Below are 18,776 nucleotides of genomic sequence, written 5' to 3'. Positions count from 1 at the left end.
AATTAAGGGGCTTTCAGGCAAAGATATGAGAAAAGGAATAACAGTTCTTTACTAGTATGTGTATGTATAATGAGGCAAACAACAACAATGGTAACAATAACAAAAAAATAACAGAAAACCCAACAGACAGTCTCTTCCTGCTCTTTAAGCACTTTCCCTTTTGGTGTAGTTATGGCTGCAGTCGGTAGGGGCGCTGGTGGCTCCTCAGCTGAGCAGGGCAGGTGGTGATGATTCCTCTGTGGCTGCAGGGGGCGCTGTGGTGCGAGTTTCGGCCTTCTCCCTCTCACGTGGATGGGGGGTGGGGTGGGGTGGGGACAGCTGCCACCCTTGGGCACAAAACAAAACAGATCAAAAACCCCCAAAATGGGATGGGATAATAAACCATCCCCAAGAAAGGAAGGAAATGCCAGAATATTTAAATAATTGAATCACAGAATCACAGAATGGTTGAGGTTGGAAGGGACCTCTGGAGGTCATCTTGTCCAACCCCCCTGCTCAGGAAGGACCATCTAGACCAGTTGATCAGGACTATGTCCAGATGGCTTTTAAATATCTCCAAAGAGGGAGACTCTACCATGTCTCTGGGAAACTTGTTCCAGTGCTCAATCACTGGATAGTTCCTGATGTTCAGAGGGAATCTCCTGTGTTTCATCTTGTGCCCATGGCCTCTTTTGTTTTCACTGTGCACCACTGAAAAAAGTTTGGCTCTATCTTCTTTGTATCTTCCCTTATAGGATTCATATACATGAGTAAGATCCCTCCGAGGCTTCTCTTCTCCAGGCTAGAGTCCCAGCTCTCTCAGTCTTTCCTCATAAGAGAGATGCTCCAGTTCCTTAATCATTTTAATGGCCCTTTGTTTGGGTCTCTCCAGTATGTCCACGTCTCTCTTGTACTGGGGAGCTCAGAATTGGACACAGTACACCAGATGTGGCCTCACCAGTGCTGAGTAAAGGGGAAGGATCATGCCTCTCCACCTGTTGGCAATGCTTTGCCAAATGCAGACAAGGGTACCATTGGCCTTCTTTGCAGCAAGGGCACAATGCTTGTTCAATTTGATGTCCATGAGGACTCCCAGGTGCTTTCCTGGAAGCAGCACAACCCTTTGTAATATCAGCCACTATTCCCAGTTTTGGTGCTGTCTTCAAAGTTGCTGAGGGTGTTAGCGTTCAGGAACACACATAATCATGGAATATGATTATATGAAGGTGCTTTTATTGAAGAGCTCTGGGAATCAGGGGTACAGACCCAAACCTGATTCTGACATGGCTTTCGAGCTGAGCATATTTTATATTCTATCATTATATAACTTAGATATTAATTATTAAACTTATATTGTTCTATTGTATACATTGACCTTATTCAAGCATGAATTTCTCATGATCTTTCTCAAGCCCCTGACCACAGTTTCTCATGATTATTCTTACGATTAAACAGTAATTATATTTCATTACTAAACAATCATCACATCTAACAATTATATAGTTTATCATATACTAGCTACACAGGTGCAGTTCTAGCAAGTACAAGGCCTATACTTTCCCAGGGTATTTTCCCAGGGCCTACTAAGCTTAATTTTCCTTCTAACTCCCCAAGTCCCCATGATTTTAAAACCCTTTTACTATCAAGGGTACACTCTGCCTGATCATACAGATCATTAATGAAAATGTTGAACTGGACTGGACCCAGTATTGACCCTTGAGGTACACTGCTAGTCACTATACTTTTTGCCACTGATCATCATCCTCTGGGCCCAGCCATTGTGGTAGGTTGACCTTGGCTGACTGCCAACTGCTCACCAAGTCACTCAGTACAAGAAAGAAAAATACCACAAAATGCTCATGGGTCAAGATAAGGACAGGGAGATAATTCAGCAATTGCCATCACAGGCAGAACAGACTTGACTTGGGGAAATTATTTCACTTTATTGTCAATCAAATTTGGATAATGAGAAATAAAAATAAGTTTTAAAAAACATTCCTCTCAATTCTTGCTTCTTTGCAGGCTCAGCTTCACTCCCAACTCTTCTAACTCCTTCTCCCCAGCAGCACAGAGGGATGGGGAATGGGGGTTGCAGTCAGTTCATAATGCATTATCTCTGCCTCTCCTTTCTCCTCACCTGTTTCAGTGTGGGATCCTTCGCACAAGAGACAGTCCTTCATGAACTTCACCAGTGTGGGTCCTTCCCATAGATTGTAGTTCCTCATGAACTCCAGCATGGGTCCTTTCCATGGAGTGCAATACTTCAGGAACAGACTGCTCCAGCATGGGTCTCCCATAAGGTCACAGGTCCTGCCAAAAAAACTGCTCCAGTGTGGGCTCTCCATGGGCTGCAGCTTCTTTCAGGGCACATCTACCTGTTCTGGTGGGGGTTCCTCATAGGCTGCAAGTGGATCTCTGCATCCCCATGGATCTCCATGGGCTGCAAGGGAACAGCTTCTTCATCATGGTCTTCACTATGGACTGCAGAGGAATCTCTGTTCTGGCACCTGGAGCACCTCCTCCCCCTCCTTCTTTTCTGATCCTTGGTGTCTGCAGAATTTTGTTTTGCATATTCTCAGTCCTCTCTCCCAGCTACTGTTGTGCAGCATTTTTTACTCTTTTTAAAATATGTTATCACAGAGGCGCTACTAATGTCTCTGATTGGCTCAGGCTTTGGCCAGTGGTGGGTCCATCTTGGAGCTGGCTGAAACTGGCTCTTTCTGACATGGAGACAGCTTCTGCTGTCTCCTCTCAGAAGCTACCCCTGCAGACCCCCACTACCAAAACTTTGCCACATAAACCCAATATAGCCATTCAGCCAATTCTCAATCTATCTCAGTGTCTGCTCATCCAGCCCATATTTTATCAATTTTTCCCCTCATCTACCAGGCCAGTCATTTCATTGTAGAAGTTTATCAATTTGGTCAAGTGAGAACTCCTTTTGGTGAATCCATGCTGACTACTCCCAATTGCCATTTTCTCCTTCATATGTTTTTAAATGGTTCCTAGGTTTAGCTGCTTCATCAACTTCTCAGGAACAAGGTGAGGCTAACCGGACTATAAAAGCTGTTGAAACTGTTTGACTCCTATAATGTCACCTGTAATAATGCCAGAATTAAGATTTTCCCCAAGATAAAGCACACTGGAGCAAGTGGTAGCATAATCCTGGCTCCTAGCATCTAGATTTTTTTTGTGTGTGTGAAAGTTCTTTTTAAACCCTAGAAACTCAAAAGACTGTTACTTTTATGCATTCAAGACACTTTGGATTCTACTCAAAGAGCTGAAAAAATTGTGAAATAATAAATTTTCTAGAAACTAGTGGAACTATGTGAACATACTGATTTTTATTTAAAAATAGAAATTGATCTTCTGCCAGACAGTTTTAGAGTATAATAAGAATAAAGTTAAAAATTCTTTAAAAATTAGGTTTCTGGATTGCAAAGAGATCTATCAAGTGATGAGACGTTTATCCTTAAGAGTTCAATGTCACTGTTGATCAGGTAGGGAAAAGGTAGGGAAAAGTACTGGAGCTAAGTACAAATACAATAATAGACTACAGAGTTACAAATATATGTGTAAAGAATATAGAGAATATATAAAAGAAAAAAAGGCAAAAATCAATTTGGCATCACTGTGATACTAGAGATTAAACTTTAGTCTTCCTAAAGTTGATTACAGTTGTAAAATTTATTTCTGCAGTCCCAGGATTTTATCCCGGGCCTTTACAATAACTAAACTTCACATAAAAGTCATAGAGATTTAGATGATGACAAAAGTTTTTGTTTTCAAGTATTCTCATTCCTAAAGTTATCATACTCTATGTTAATCGGGCCAAGAGGTGTCTTTTGGAAAAATATACTTCTTGTTGTTGTGGTTTGACACTGGCCAAATGCCAGGCACTCATGGAAGTTGTTCACTTGGTCTCTTCTGCTACAGTTGGGTAGAAGAGAGGGAAAAAATTAACAAATGGCTCATGAGTTAAGGACTGGGAGAAAAAATATACTTTAACAGCAAAACAGGTTCAAATCTAAAGGTATAAAGTAAATTTATTATTAACAGAGTCAGAGGAGGAAAATGAGAAGTAAAATAAGCCTTTGAAACACCTTTTTTTCCCCCCAACCCCTCCGTCCTTCCCACCGACAGCACAGGAAGACAGGGCATGAGGGGCTTTGGTCAGATCGTCATTCAAGATCTTTTTCCATTTGCTCAGGGAGAGGAGTCTTTTTTCTGCTATGCCATGGGGTCCCTCCCACGGGCAAAACCGTCATCCCCAAACTGTTGTGGCATGGGTCATTTGTCAGTGGGGTGCGGTCTTTTAAGGCTTGGGTGCTCAAGTTTGGAAACAAGGGCTCTCTCTCTCTCTGTTTCTGGAAACAGGGCCCTCTCTCTCTATTTGGGTCTCCCACTAGACCACAGCTTTCTCTAACATCCACCCATTCTGGCATGAGCACTTTTCCCACAGGCTGTAAGTGGACTTCTGCATCCCCTGTGGACTTCATGCATTACAAGGGGACAGTTTGTTTTACCATAGTCCTCACCACGGCCTGCAGAGGAATCTCAGATAAGAAGCTTGAAGCACCTCCTCCCCCTCTTTCTTTTCCACTGACCTTTGTGCTGCCATGTTGTTTTCCCTCACATATCCTGAATTCCTCCTCTTCTCTGACTAGAAGAACTTCTGCTTGTAGGTACCATTGTCAACAAGTTCCACCAATTCAAAAATTCTTGCAAGATCCCACAGTGCCAAGAAGTTGATCTCGTGTAGGTTCTGTGTCAGAGAATCACTTGCATGCTTCTGCTGCTGTCCAGGCAGCCCTGCTGCCATTTTGCAGGCAGTGGCAGCTGCCACAGTGCTGACACTATTTAACACCTCTCTTCATGTGGGCCACCAGGAAGGGGAAGCCATTGCCGTCACTCCTGCCCTTTTTACCCGCAGCGTGGTTGGCTAGGGGCAGCCAAGCAGGCAAGGTTGGCCGCGAGCCACACTGGGGATGGCAGCAGCCGCAGCAGCAGCTGCAGCGCCTCCCCACCCATGGGGAAAAAACTACGCGTATGTTGTTTTGATTTTCTTCTTAAATATGTCATCACAGAGGCATTACCTACCTCTCTAATTGAGCCAGCAGCATGTGCATCTTCAGAGCCATTAGAGATTGGCTCTGTCAGACATGGTGGGAGCTTCTAGCAGCTTCTCACAGAAGCTACCCCTGTGGCCTGCCCTCCCCCTCCCCCGACACCAAAAAAATAGGCCATGCCAAATCAACACACTTGTATATCTCATGTTCTATGGTATTGTATAGTTAAATATATGTCTAGAATGACCAGAACCTTGGATGCTTGCTTGTTATGGTAACTTTCTCATAAACTAAAATCTAAATAGCTACATAGGACATTTCTATTATCTGTTGAATAAGATCAAAATGGGAACATGCTCACATCTGACTCAACTACTTCTTAAGAGGAGCATTTTCAGAGTGGAATTTGCTGATGTTTCTAAAGTTAAAACAAAGCTTTACAATCTGCAATTTCAGACTTGAGCAACAGTTCACATGCATTGCTTTCTGAATTGAGGTTTGTCTAGTTTTCTTCTGGCTACAAAGCTACTTCAGAAGGACAAAGGTTCCAAGCTCTTATCACTAAGAGCTATGGCAGAATTAATTTTCAATTGTGTTGAAAATGGCAGGCAGAATCTTCAGCCTGTCAGTGTGATGGTTTCAACATCTGACCACCCTAAACAGAAGTCCTATTTGTATCTTTGTCCTTTTTATCCTTTATAAAAGTTTTTGTGACTTAAATGATGAATAGACTAGAATAGACTAGACTAGACTAGACTAGAATAGAACAGAATATATCAGTTGGAAGGAACTTTCAAAAATCATCTAGTCCAACTACCTGACTACTTCAGGGCTGAAGAAAAGTTAAAGCATACTATTAAAGGCAATGTTCAAATGCCTCTTGAACAGTGACAGGCTTGAGGCATTGACCACTTCTGTAGGAAACCTGTTCCAGTGTTTGACTACCCTCTCAGTAAAGAAATGCTTCCTAATATCAAGTCTGAACCTCCCTGGCTTCAGCTACTTAGTTTAAGTAGCCTTCTCAGACCTTCTGAGCTCATGAGAGGTTTGTTGCATGTTAAAATTATTTAAATTACTTTGTCTTCATACAAATGAATCATCCTTCTTTAAGTGATTAAACCTTTACTTTTGAGCTTCTTGATTCCTGGGAAGACAAGTCCTTTGGAAAATGAAATATTGCATATCTGTTTAGTGTAAATGAGCTTTAGATGTTAGTGGTATAGTTTTAAACCAAATTCCACAAGAAAATTGGTAGCTGTGCTATGATATCTGCTTTATGAATTTTATGTGCTGCCAATTGTCCAGATTGCAAGGCAAGATGTATTCCATTTGCCATCTGTATGGCAGTTGTCTTCTGTTAAGTGGGCAGTTTTCCTTATCTCTTTCACAACCAATTCTCCCTGCGGGGAGACATCTGCTGATAATGGGCTACTGAATGTCACTGTATGACTGATAAGAACTATAACATCCCATTGTGAGATGCTCTGCCCAGAGGGAGGAGCCAAGCATTCCAAACTGGATATAATCTGGGTTTTTGGGACAACAGACTCAGGCTTTTCTGCTGGATTTTCAGGAGGACTGCAGCCATTCCAATTTGGACGGCTACCAACACCCTCACCAAAAAGGGTGTCAGGTTGTATTCTGACTCTGTCAGTGGTTTTTCTTTTGTATTATTGCATGCATTTTGTTTTCTTTTTCACTTTTCCTAATAAATTGTATTTCTGACTTGGAGTATCTCACTCCTTTTGTTTTCAAACCAGAACATAATTTTGGCGCCCAACGTGAGGCTGCAAGGTACTGAGAAAAGTCAGAATTACAATTTTGTATTGTAGAAGGCACCTATTAACTATGATGCTTAACATATTAAATGGGTCTTATACCTAGCTCTCTATATTTTCCCACACATGGGGAATTACCTGGCGATTGTAATGCTCATGTGTAGTCCAGGGTATGGTATGAGAATTGCTTTATTGGTCTATTGTGTCTATTGCATTATAATCTCCGAGGCAATGAACATGATTCAGAATATGTACTCAAATCTGTTTGCTTGTCCTAATCTAGGCTACTACATCTGGGGCCTCGGCAACCACACCCAGCCCCTGGGGGGAGGGGTAAAGATTGGTTTTTTCCAACCTTTCAGGCTTGACACAGCAGTTTTTGAAAATGTTGAGTTCCCTCTGGATGCCAAGGCCAGCATAATGTTGTTAGTTCTGCTTCGTCTTCTCTGCAGTCTGCAACATGCTTAGAAACAAAACACTACATAGTGTGATGCAGTGTCTTCTTGTGGAAGAGGAAAAGAGAAGCAAAGCAACAGCGTCCGTGTCCGCACAGAATGCCACAGGAGAAAAGAACCAAATGCAATACAACAGCATCCATGTGTACGCAGACTGTCATAGAGGAGGAAGGAACCCAAAGCGCCATCAGCATCTCCACACAAACTGTCACCAAACCAGAACAGCCTGACCCAGTAGCAGTTGCCCCCATTCAGAAGAAGAAATCAAAGAGCAAATCAGTCAGCATAGTGACTGATGAGGACATGGCAGGACCTTTGCATCCAGTGGAAGAGACAGAGCCAGAAATCATCACTCGCTCTCTATCCCTGGGTGAGCTGTGTGACCTGCAGAAGGAATTCACCCGCCAGAAGAACGAGTCCATCCTGACCTGGCTGCTCCGCATCTGGGACACTGCAGCCAATGACACCATTCTGGATGGAAGTGAGGCCAGGCAACTGAGATCTCTGTTCCAGGATGTGGTCATTGACCAGGGTATCGGGAGAACCCAAGAAACTCTCAGCTTCTGGAGGCAACTGCTGAGAAGTGTGAGGGACGGATACCTTTGTAAAGAAGACCTCCAGGTGCACCAAGGAAAATGGAGCACAATGGAGCAAGGTATCCGATGCCTGAGGGAATTGGCTGTGCTGGAGATAATTTTCTCAGAAGATGAGAGATTTCCTAAGAGTCCAGATTGTGTCCAGTGCATATTGCAAATGTGGTTGAGATTTGCACAGCTTGGACCAGAGATGTTCTCCCGTTACCTGGCAACACTGCAATGGAGGGAAGGCGAGGACAGGGTGGGTGTCTTGGTCAATAAACTAAGAATTTACGAGGACACTGTCACCGCCTCATTTCATACCCATGTCTCATCCATGGAAACCAGGTTGGCTGAGCAAGTCCGGAGCTTGATTGAAAAGAGCCATCAGAAACTAAAAAAGGAACTTAAGGAAGAAGTCTACCACATCTCACCAGAACCAACAACAGTCTCTGCCATTAAGAGCCAGTGTTCCCCAGCCCAGGAGAGAGGATACACTCCACGAGGTAACCTCTGTTTTTTTCTTCAGGAGCATGGAGAAGACATGAGGAAGTGGAATGGAAAACCCACCTCCTCCTTAGCAGCCCGGGTATGTGAACTGATAAGAGGAACATCTAACACAAGAAGCTCATCTAGAGTCAATGATGCTCCAGTCTCTCACACGCAGAATTCCAGGCAATATAGGAATGATGATATGACTGATCATCTTGAAGGAACCTCAGGAACCTATTTACAGGAAGTGAGCAACGTGTACCATGACCAGGAATAGAGGGGCCCTGCCTCTAGCCAAGTAGAGGTCAGAGACAATCGTATCTATTGGACTGTGTGGATCCGATGGCCTGGCACATCTGACCCACAAAAATATACGTCTTTTTTTGACACCTGTGCCCAGTGTACCCTGATGTCATCAAGGAATGTAGGAGCAGAATCCATTTCTATTTCTGGGGTAACAGGAGGATCCCAACAGCTGTCTGTATTGGAGGCCAAAGTGAGTTTAACTGGGAACGGGTGGCAGAAACACCCCATCGTGTCTGGCCAGAGGCCCCATGCATCCTTGGCATAGAGTATCTCAGAAATGGATATTTCAAAGACCCAAAAGGACATCATTGGGCTTTTGGGATAGCTGCTGTAGAGAAAAGGCATCAGAAAGCTGAATACCTTACCTGGTCTCTCAGACAACCCCTCCGCTGTGGGACTGCTGAGAGTTGAAGAACAACATGTACCAATTGCCACAGCAACAGTACACCGTCGGCAATATCGTACCACAGAGACTGTGATTCTCATCCATGACATGATTTGTAAACTCAAGAGCCAAGGGGTGGTCAGCAAGGCTCATTCACCTTTTAACAGCCCTATATGGCCAGTGCGCAAGTCCAGTGGAGAATGGAGACTGACGGTGAATTGCCATGGCCTGACTGAGGTTACACCACCACTGAGCGCTGCTGTGCCAGACATGTTGGGGCTTCAGTACGAGCTGGAGTCCAAGGCAGCAAAGTGGTATGCGACCATCAATATTGCGAACGCCTTCTTCTCCATTCCTTTGGCAGCAGAATGCAGGCCTCAATTTGCCTTCACCTGGAGGGTAGTGCAGTACACCTGGAACCAACGGCCCTGGAGTGGAAGCACAGTCCCACCATCTGCCATGGACTGATCCAGACCACACTGCAAAAGGGCGAGGCTCCCAAACATCTACAGTATATTGATGACATCATTGTATGGGGGAGGACAGCAGGGGAAGTCTTCGAAAAAGGAGAGAAGATTATCCAGATTCTGCTGAAAGCTGGTTTTGCCGTTACGTGAAGCAAGGTTAAGGGATCAGCTCAAGAAATTCAGTTTCTAGGAGTCAAGTGGCAAGATGGACGTCGTCAGAGCCCGACAGAAGTAATCAACAAGATCACTGCTATGTCTCCACCTACCAACAAGAAGGAAACACAAGCTTTCCAAGGTACCATAGGCTTTTGGAGAATGCACATTCCTGAGTACAGCCAGATTGTGAGCCCTCTATACCTGGTCACCCGCAAGAAGAACAATTTCCACTGGGGCCCTGAACAGCAACAAGCCTTCACCCAGATCAAGCAGGAAATTGCTCATGCAGTAGCCCTTGGCCCAGTCAGAACGGGACCAGAGGTGAAGAACGTGCTCTACTCTGCAGCCAGGAAACATGGTCTGTCCTGGAGCCTTTGGCAGAAGGTGCCTGGGGAGACTCAGGGTCAACCACTGGGACACTGGAGCTGGAGATAGAAAGGCTCTGAAGCAAACTACACTCCCACAGAGAAGGAAATCTTGGCCGCCTGTGAAGGAGTTCAAGCTGCCTCAGAAGTAATTGGCACCAAAACGCAGCTGCTTCTGGCACCCTGGCTACCAGTGCTGGGGTGGATGTTTAAAGAAAGGTTCCTTCCACACATCATGCCACCGACACCACATGGAGTAAATGGATTGCCCTCATCACCCAGCGCGCCCGTACTGGAAATCCGAATCGCCCTGGGATTCTGGAAATTATAACAAACTGGCCTGAAGGGGAGACTTTTGGATTATCTTCTGAAGAAGAGGAGCAAGTGGCACATGCTGAGGAAGCCCCACCATATAATGAGCTACCCGAGACTGAAAGACAATATGTCCTTTTCACTGATGGTTCCTGCCGAATTGTAGGCACTAACCGGATTTGGAAAGCTGCAGTATGGAGCCCCACATGACGAGTTGCACAAGCTACCGAGGGACAAGGTGGATCGAGTCAGGTTGCAGAGCTTAAAGCTGTCCAGCTGACTTTGGATATGGCCGAATGAGAGAAGTGGCCGAGGCTCTATCTCTACACCGAATCATGGATGGTAGCTAATGTTCTGTGGGGATGGCTGGGTCACTGGAAAAAGGCCAACTGGCAGCTCAGAGGGAAACCCATCTGGGCCTCTGAGATTTGGCAGGACATTGCCACCCAAGTAGAGAGGCTGACCGTGAAGATTCGACACGTGGATGCACACATACCCAAGAGTCGGGCTAATGAAGAGCATCACAACAACGAGCCAGTGGACTGAGCTGCCAAGGTGAAAGAATCACAGGTGGATCTAGAGTGGCAGCATAAGGGAGAATTATTCCTAGCTCGTTGGGCCCATGATGCCTCTGGACATCAGGGGAGCGACGCAACATACCGATGGGCCCATGACCGAGGGGTGGACCTTACTATGGGCAACATCTCACAGGTCATGCACGACTGCGAGACCTGCGCTGCAATCAAACAGGCCAAGTGGGTGAAGCCTCTGTAGTACGGTGGGCGGTGGTTGAACTACAGGTATGGGGAAGCCTGGCAAACTGACTACATCACACTTCCCCAAACCCACCAGGGCAAGCGCTACGTACTGACCATGGTGGAAGCAACCTCAGGATGGTTGGAAACCTACCCTGTGCCTCATGCCACTGCCCGGAACACCATCTTAGGCCTAGAAAAGCAAGTCCTGTGGAGACATGGCAGCCCTGAGAGAACTGAGTCGGACAACAGAACCCTTTTCAAGAACGGCCTAATAAACACCTGGGCCAGAGAACATGCATTGAGTGGATATATCATATCCCCTATCATGCAGCAGCTGCCGGGAAAGTTGAACGATGCAATGGACTACTTGAGACTACCCTGAGGGCACTTGGTGGGGGAAACTTCAGGAATTGGGAATTGAACTTGGCAAAAGCCACCTGGATGGTCAACACCGGAGGGTACATCAGTCGAGCTGGTCCTGCCCAGTCTGAACTCTTGCACAGAGTGGATGGAGATAAAGTCCCTGTGGTACATATGAAAGGTATTTTAGGAAAGACTGTTTGGATTAATCCCACCTCAGGCAAAGAGAAACCCATCCGTGGGATTGTTTTTGCTCAAGGACCAGGTTATACTTGGTGGGTAATGCCGAACAACGGGGAAACCTGTTGTGTACCACAGGGAAACTATAAGTGAGAACTATATGTAAGGTTTCATTGTGATGCAGATGGAAATAGAATAAGGGGTGGATAATTTCCCAGATTGCAAGGCAAGATGTATTCCATTTGCCATCTGTATGGCAGTTGTCTTCTGTTAAGTGGGCAGTTTTCCTTATCTCTTTCACAACCAATTCTCCCTGCGGGGAGACATCTGCTGATAATGGGCTACTGAATGTCACTGTATGACTGATAAGAACTATAACATCCCATTGTGAGATGCTCCGCCCAGAGGGAGGAGCCAAGCATTCCAAACTGGATATAATCTGGGTTTTTGGGACACCAGACTCAGGCTTTTCTGCTGGATTTTCAGGAGGACTGCAGCCATTCCAATTTGGACGGCTACCAACACCCTCACCAAAAAGGGTGTCAGGTTGTATTCTGACTCTGTCAGTGATTTTTCTTTTGAATTATTGCATGCATTTTGTTTTCTTTTTCACTTTTCCTAATAAATTGTATTTCTGACTTGGAGTATCTCACTCCTTTTGTTTTCAAACCAGAACACCAATGTTCTACATTTCCTTGCTACAATTATTCTGTTGTTACTTTTTTCTTTTGTGTGAACTAGCAAAACTGTATATTGAGACTCAGAAATCAGGCACATACAAAAAAAGTGATCCTAAAGAATGATTTTCTATTTGATAATTTTATAGGTACAAGCCTGTGCAGAAAGTGGATGGAGTTCCAGATGGTTTCACAGGAAGTGGTCAACAGACAGGCACATCTGCTGAACAAACTATAATTGCCCAAAGTCAACATCATCAACAGTTTTTAGGTATGAAAAGATGTTATACTGTCGTCTCACTGATAATAGAACAAAAAGATTCTCATAGGAGCTAAATGTTCTGTATTGCGGGACTTCTGTACAATTTCATACTCATCATGCAGATATAAAACAAAAAATGTGCAAAATCTATTTGCACAGTAGATTTAAAATATATTGCAATGCAAGTGTGATGAAGACTCTGAGGCAAACTGCTCTGGCAGATGTGCTCTGGAGTCAAGGATCATGCCAAGGGACTGTGGAGAGAGTTCCTGAAGTGGCAAGACCTCAAAATTAGCACCGAGAGGTGCCTCAGCACCCCACCTTCTCCTCCCAGTAGGAAGCACTGAAGCTCTGACCCAGAGGCAGCTCTGACTCAGCGTGGGTGAGGTCAGGAGTGATGAGGTCCACTCCCCACCCTGTAACACCCCAGACACTTAATGTACGGAGCTAAACTGTGGTTCCTTTGCTTTGGGTAGATGCAAGGGAGAAATAACAACCAGATAGTCTCAAGAGGTAAAAATCCTACAAAGGTTTACTGGCAAAAAATAGAAAATCAAGGAACTTTGGCAAAAGATTTAGTACAACATAAAACACTTATCACGACATCGTCTTAGCCCATTCAACTTGGCAACCTTTTAAACCCATTTGATGTTACGTTCCATGAGAAGAAATTTAGAAGAAGAAGAAAGGGAGAAAGACAGGAAAGATATAGCAAAAGGGTCATATAGCTACCAACTCCTGGGTTCTAGCAATGTAACAGATAGAAAACTCCAAGATGAAGGTAGGGTTAAAGAACAACATGCTTGCCTTGTGCTTAGCCTTCTTAAACCCTTGGCCCTTCATGGGCCTTCCTCCCAGGTGGGAGTTCCAGTTGCTCGGCCACTCAGGGGCTGGGTTAGGCAATACTGGGGGGCTGCCTCCAGTGTGCTATGATTGACAGAGACTGCAGGGCTGGGGGTATGGGGGTCAGGGCACCACCTCACCAGAGCAAGGCCAGACCTGCCTCCTACTACACACATTCCAAGCATCCCAAAATGTCTCCAGACATTGATCTTTCCAGTCTCTGACACACCCCTACAAAAGCAGCTCCTAGGGCACAAAGTAGGTAAACAGGGTGGGATGTGGCAGTTCAGGAAGGTAGAATGCAGTCACCCACCAGCTCAAGAGGAGAGCTCAGTTGGTGGTCATTACCTTCTCAGAAGGAGCTCACCTATGGTATCCACTTGGAGGGGAGCTATGACCTCTGGACTTGCCAGAAAGGATGTGGTCACACAGACAGAGCTGCCATGAAAACACGCAGCCATCGAGGTCTTGGGCTACAGGGAATGCCAGAGCCTGGCACTGGTACTGGATGGCAGTAGAGACAACAGCTGTGTGAGGTGTGGTGAAGTGGATTATCTGCTCAGCCCAGGGGCAGATCTAAGAGAGGAGGTAGAAAAGAAGTATCAGGGACTCTGAATGGTTGAGCCACTCTCTACCATTCCTGAAGCAAATGCACTAGCTGGCCACACCACAAGAAGAAAAGGATCCCTTGCACTCTCACTACCAGGCAGAAGGAGGGGACTTATGAGATAGGAGGGAATGGAAACAGGTGTCTACTCAAGGCAGCAGGCAAATCCCTAAATCCCTTCCTGGCCTACCTCACCTTCCCAGCTGCAATACAATAAGTATGAGGCTCTAGAACTTGAAGACCAGGCACAGAATTATCAATGTTGGAAGAGACCTCCAAGATCATATAGTCCAACCATCAACCCAGCACCCCCATAATCACACTTAAACCATATCCCCACGTGCCACATCCAGATGCCTCTTGAACACAAATACAACATGGGCACACTACTATATGGACAAAGGTCCATCCAGGTTGGAGGAGTTGCCTAGGGTGAGTAAGTTTACTCCCTGCATCACAACTGCCTCAGTCAAGAAAAAAAGAGCAATTGTCATTGGTGATTCCTTTTTGAGAGGAACAGAGGCCTTATATGCTGACTGGACCCAACCTATAGGGAAGTCTGGTGCCTCCCTGAGGCCTGGGTAAGAGACATTGCCAAGAAACTCTGTAGCCTGGAACAGCCCTCTGATTATTATCCATTACTGGTCTTTTCAGGTAGTCAACAATGAAGTCCAAAGAAAAAAGTCTGAGGACAATAGAGAGAGGCCCCAGGGCTTTGGGATGACTGGTTGAAGGATCCGGAGCAAACAGTTTTCTCCTCTATTCTGCCAGTTGCAGGGAATGATGGAGGTAGAAACAGGAAAATCATGCAGATGAATACCTGGTGCTGAGCCTGGTGTCACCAGCAGAATTCGTTTTTTTTTGGATCATGGATTGTTTTACATGACACTGAGCCTGCTGGCAACAGCTGGGGTACACCTGTCTCAAAGGGGGAAAGGGATCCTTATTAGTTAGCAGGGCTCACTGAGAGAGCTTTAAACTAGATTTGAAGGGAATAAAATCAGGAACACTGGAGATAAGCCAGGGGGTGGCACGCCACTGACAGATGGTGTGCTAATGAGGTCCTTCAGTCTGTAGTCTCGATAGAGGTAGGAGATGGAGATCCATGCAGTAGCAAGGATGCATGGGTTACTGATGTGCTAGAAACCACAGAAGCAGCTGAGAATGGTCAAGCAGAAATTAGAGCTTCTCCCCCGGAAAAGATAATGGATCAATAACACAACTTAAGTGTATTACATCAATGCATTCAGCATGGGCAACAAACAGGAGGAACTGGAAGCCATGGTGCAGCAGGAAAACTATGACATAGTTGCCATCACAGAGACATGATGGAACAAGTCACACAACTGATGCAGATGGTCTTTCAGGTCCCTTCCAACCCAAACCATTCTATGATTCTATAACCTGATCTTCTTCTATGACAAGGTGACCTGCCTAGTGGATGAAGTAGAGGCTGTGGATATTGTCCACCTAAATCTCAGTAAAACCTTTGACACTGTGTCCCACAGCATTCCCAGAGGAACAGGCTGTTCATGGCTTGGATGGATACACTGTTTGCTGGGTAAAATACTGACTGGATAGCCAGGCCCAAGGAGTGGTGATGAATGAAGTTAAATCCAATTGGTGGCTGGTCACAAGTGGTATTTCCCCGGGCTCAGTATTGAGGCCAGTCCTGTTTAATATATTTAGCAGTGATCTGGATGAGGGGATTGAATGTGCCTCTGTAACTGTGCAGATGACCCCAATTTGGCCAGAAGTGTTGATCTGCTGAAGAGTAGGAAGGCTCTGCAGAGGGATCTAGACAGGCTGGATTGATCGGCCGAGACCAATGACATGAGGTTCAACAAGGTGAAGTGTTGGGTCCTGTATTTGGGTCACAACAACCCCATGAAATGCTACAGGCTGGGGGAAGAGTGGCTGGAAAGCGTTGGTGTCATGGTTTGACACTGGCGCAATGCCAGCGCCCCCATGAAAATACACCTTCCCCAAATAAATGCTGTGAGATGTTATCAGGAACAGAGCAGACCAGGCCCAAGCTTAATAACAAAGGAAAAAAAAACTTTATTAAACTACTATTACTATAAAAGACACACACACTAAATCCAGGATGAAGACCCTCTAAAACATCCCTCCTCCTCCCAATTTCCAAAACAACCACCATGAAACATCACCCGGGATTCCTGGTCAAATTACTACCCTTCAGATAATCAATACTCAGTCCATCAAGGGAGAGAGAAGTCTCTCTTGTGCCATAGACCACCCCCCCCCCCCCCCACCAGAAACACAGTTGCCACCTCCTGTTTTTTCATGTCACACATGGCAACCACCCGGAGAAAATCTGCCAGTGCGACACTCTCCTTTCCATGTCACAGTGCTCTCACCACCGTGCATGGACAGACTGCCCATAGGGCTCCTTTAAGGATGCTTTGCCATGGACCCAAAGATACAACAGTTCAGCTTCTCATCCTGGGACTACAGTCCCCCCCATTTTCCCCTGGGGCCAAGGGTCCAAGAACAGAGATCATCTTCTTCCTGAAGACAGAGGACATCACCATTCCCTCCTCAGCTTTCCTCTGTTCTTGCCATTCTTGTGCTGGTGGTTGCTGAAGCAGGTCTCCTTGGGTCACCACTGCATCCCCCTAAAATGCAGTCTCTATTGCAGGAGAATTTGGTTCAGTCTATGGCTAACAAGAAAAGTCCAGCCAAAAGCTACTCCATCATCTCCTCTTACCTAAAAATTTCTTCTTCTAACATCTCAGGTCCCGGACTGTCTCTCTTCCGCTATAAATTGAGGAGGAGTAATATTTTACAAAGCCTTCATTTCCCAGGAAAGGGTTAAAAGTTCAGACTCCCTGGACGGCTGAAATCTCTGCCCAGAACTCTCAACTCCCACACTGGGCACCTTCCCCCCCCTTCTCCTTCTCCTCCACTGGCAAATTTTCCAGGTGCCGTCAGGCTCTCTGTCACTTTCCCTCTGGGGGCAGGGGGACAAAGGCATCTCCGCTTCTCTCCACCCTTCCGTCCGCAGGAGCTGGCTCGGTTCCAGACCTTCAGCCCCCTCGGCCTACCTTGTCCAGGCCGTATGGCTTCCCCTCCCCCACCCAGCCCGTGGCTGGGCAGGGGAGAGTCTGCACTCTCAGACAACTGGAACCAAAGAGAGTGATCCCCTGGGAGTTCTTGCTTTTAACCCCCTGTGTTCTCAGAGGTGTGTCCATGCCTTCAGTGGTCACTCCAGGTGCCAATATCCAAACCTGACCACTGATTGGTTTGACCCAACTTCCTGAAAAAAATTCACTTCCATGTCAAACCACGACAATTGGAAAAGGATCTGGGGGCGCTGGTCAACAGCCAGCTGAACTTTAGATGGCAGTGTGTCTGGGTGGCCAAGAAGGCCAATGGCATCCTGGCTTTTACATTTGCTAATGTAAAAATGCTTATTAAATGTGTTATTGCAGTAATTGTACACTTTGTTTTGAATTCATATATTGGGGATTTTGAAGCATCTCATCTTTTGGCACAACCTTGCTGCTACCATAATCATTGGGAACCTTAGTTTATAGTTAGCAGGTTTTTGAATTTTCCTTTCCACTGTCCCCCTGGTTGACAGTGCATTTTTTCCCCCATACCAGTATATCTGTTGGAAACACTTATGAGAAATAGTAAAAACACATGTTGGCTTGTCGCTGTCGAGCAGGACGGGAACAGAGAACTCTAGATCAGAAGGCTAAGAAAATGAACTCTCTCCTTATTTCAAATGTACCACTCTATATATAGAGAACATCGAGAAGACTAATTTCATTGGTCTTAGAGTAAAAACATGTCACACCATTGGTGTGCAGTGAATGACGCACAGTAGCAGAACATATCTACAAACAATGTGAATAACAAGATAGATTAGAGAATTATTTACATTCTTTCCCAGCTGTTTCCCAGGCTCTTGCCTGGTTAGAAAACCTTTCTCTTTCTCTCTGACTGAGCTGAGAATACCCACACTGGCTAAAGTCGAAAGGCTTTTAAATTTCAAGTAAATATATGCTGCTGAGTCTACTAAACCCTAACATGCATGTCAATGCAAAAGCTCTTTGGTTGATCAAAATAAAACTATTACATTGTATTTATCTCTTATATACTGACATGAATATTCTGAAAATTAGTCTTATCTTTTTTTGTATACAGATACAATATGTACGTGTAATCATTTTTATCTGCTACCTCTTAAGAATAATTTAACATCTTTTGTTTTAAAAATAGCTAGCTGGTTTGCTCACAATTTTATTGCAACTTTAAAACATATTAAGTATGAAAGACATTCCTCTTTGGGCATTATGACCTTCTAGACTTTATTTCTTTACATCATCCTTAAATGTTTTCTGGTCAAACTGTAATTGGCATCATCTGCAATATCTTTCTTCTGTTATGTTGTCATGGAAACAGATGCATCTCGAGTACTTCCAGAGTTTGGAGAAGTTGAAATATCTTCTCTGCCAGATGGTACTACCCTTGAGGACATAAAATCACTGCAAAGTCTTTATCGAGAACACTGTGAGGTAGGAAAAGTGTCTTTTCACAGAAATCATTCTTTGAAAATTCATGTCTTCTAGTGAGAATCAGTACAACAGGGTGACTGATGCAAAACAGATTACAGCCAGCCTACCTGTATCTTATGTGATCCTCAAATATTTTGCTTATTCAAAAAGGACATTTGCAAAAAGACCCCTGAAATTTCTCTCTTAACAGGAAAAAAATAACA

The 18,776-nt window shown here is 45.0% G+C and overlaps 1 protein-coding gene across 1 annotated transcript in view; it reads left to right on the top strand.

Moving 5' to 3' along the window:
• Positions 1-18,776, top strand: part of LOC128783025 (transcription factor RFX3-like) — a 197,015-nt gene that overhangs the window by 127,678 nt on the left and 50,561 nt on the right. Inside the window, exons 8-9 of the mRNA XM_053933599.1 lie at positions 12,464-12,585; positions 18,461-18,573. Coding sequence (XP_053789574.1) covers positions 12,464-12,585; positions 18,461-18,573 — 235 coding nt within the window. The remainder of the gene's footprint in view (positions 1-12,463; positions 12,586-18,460; positions 18,574-18,776) is intronic.

This window comes from Vidua chalybeata (assembly GCF_026979565.1).
Source record: "Vidua chalybeata isolate OUT-0048 chromosome W unlocalized genomic scaffold, bVidCha1 merged haplotype SUPER_W_unloc_9, whole genome shotgun sequence".
NCBI lineage: Eukaryota > Metazoa > Chordata > Aves > Passeriformes > Viduidae > Vidua > Vidua chalybeata.
This window is presented reverse-complemented; position numbering and strand designations above follow the sequence as displayed.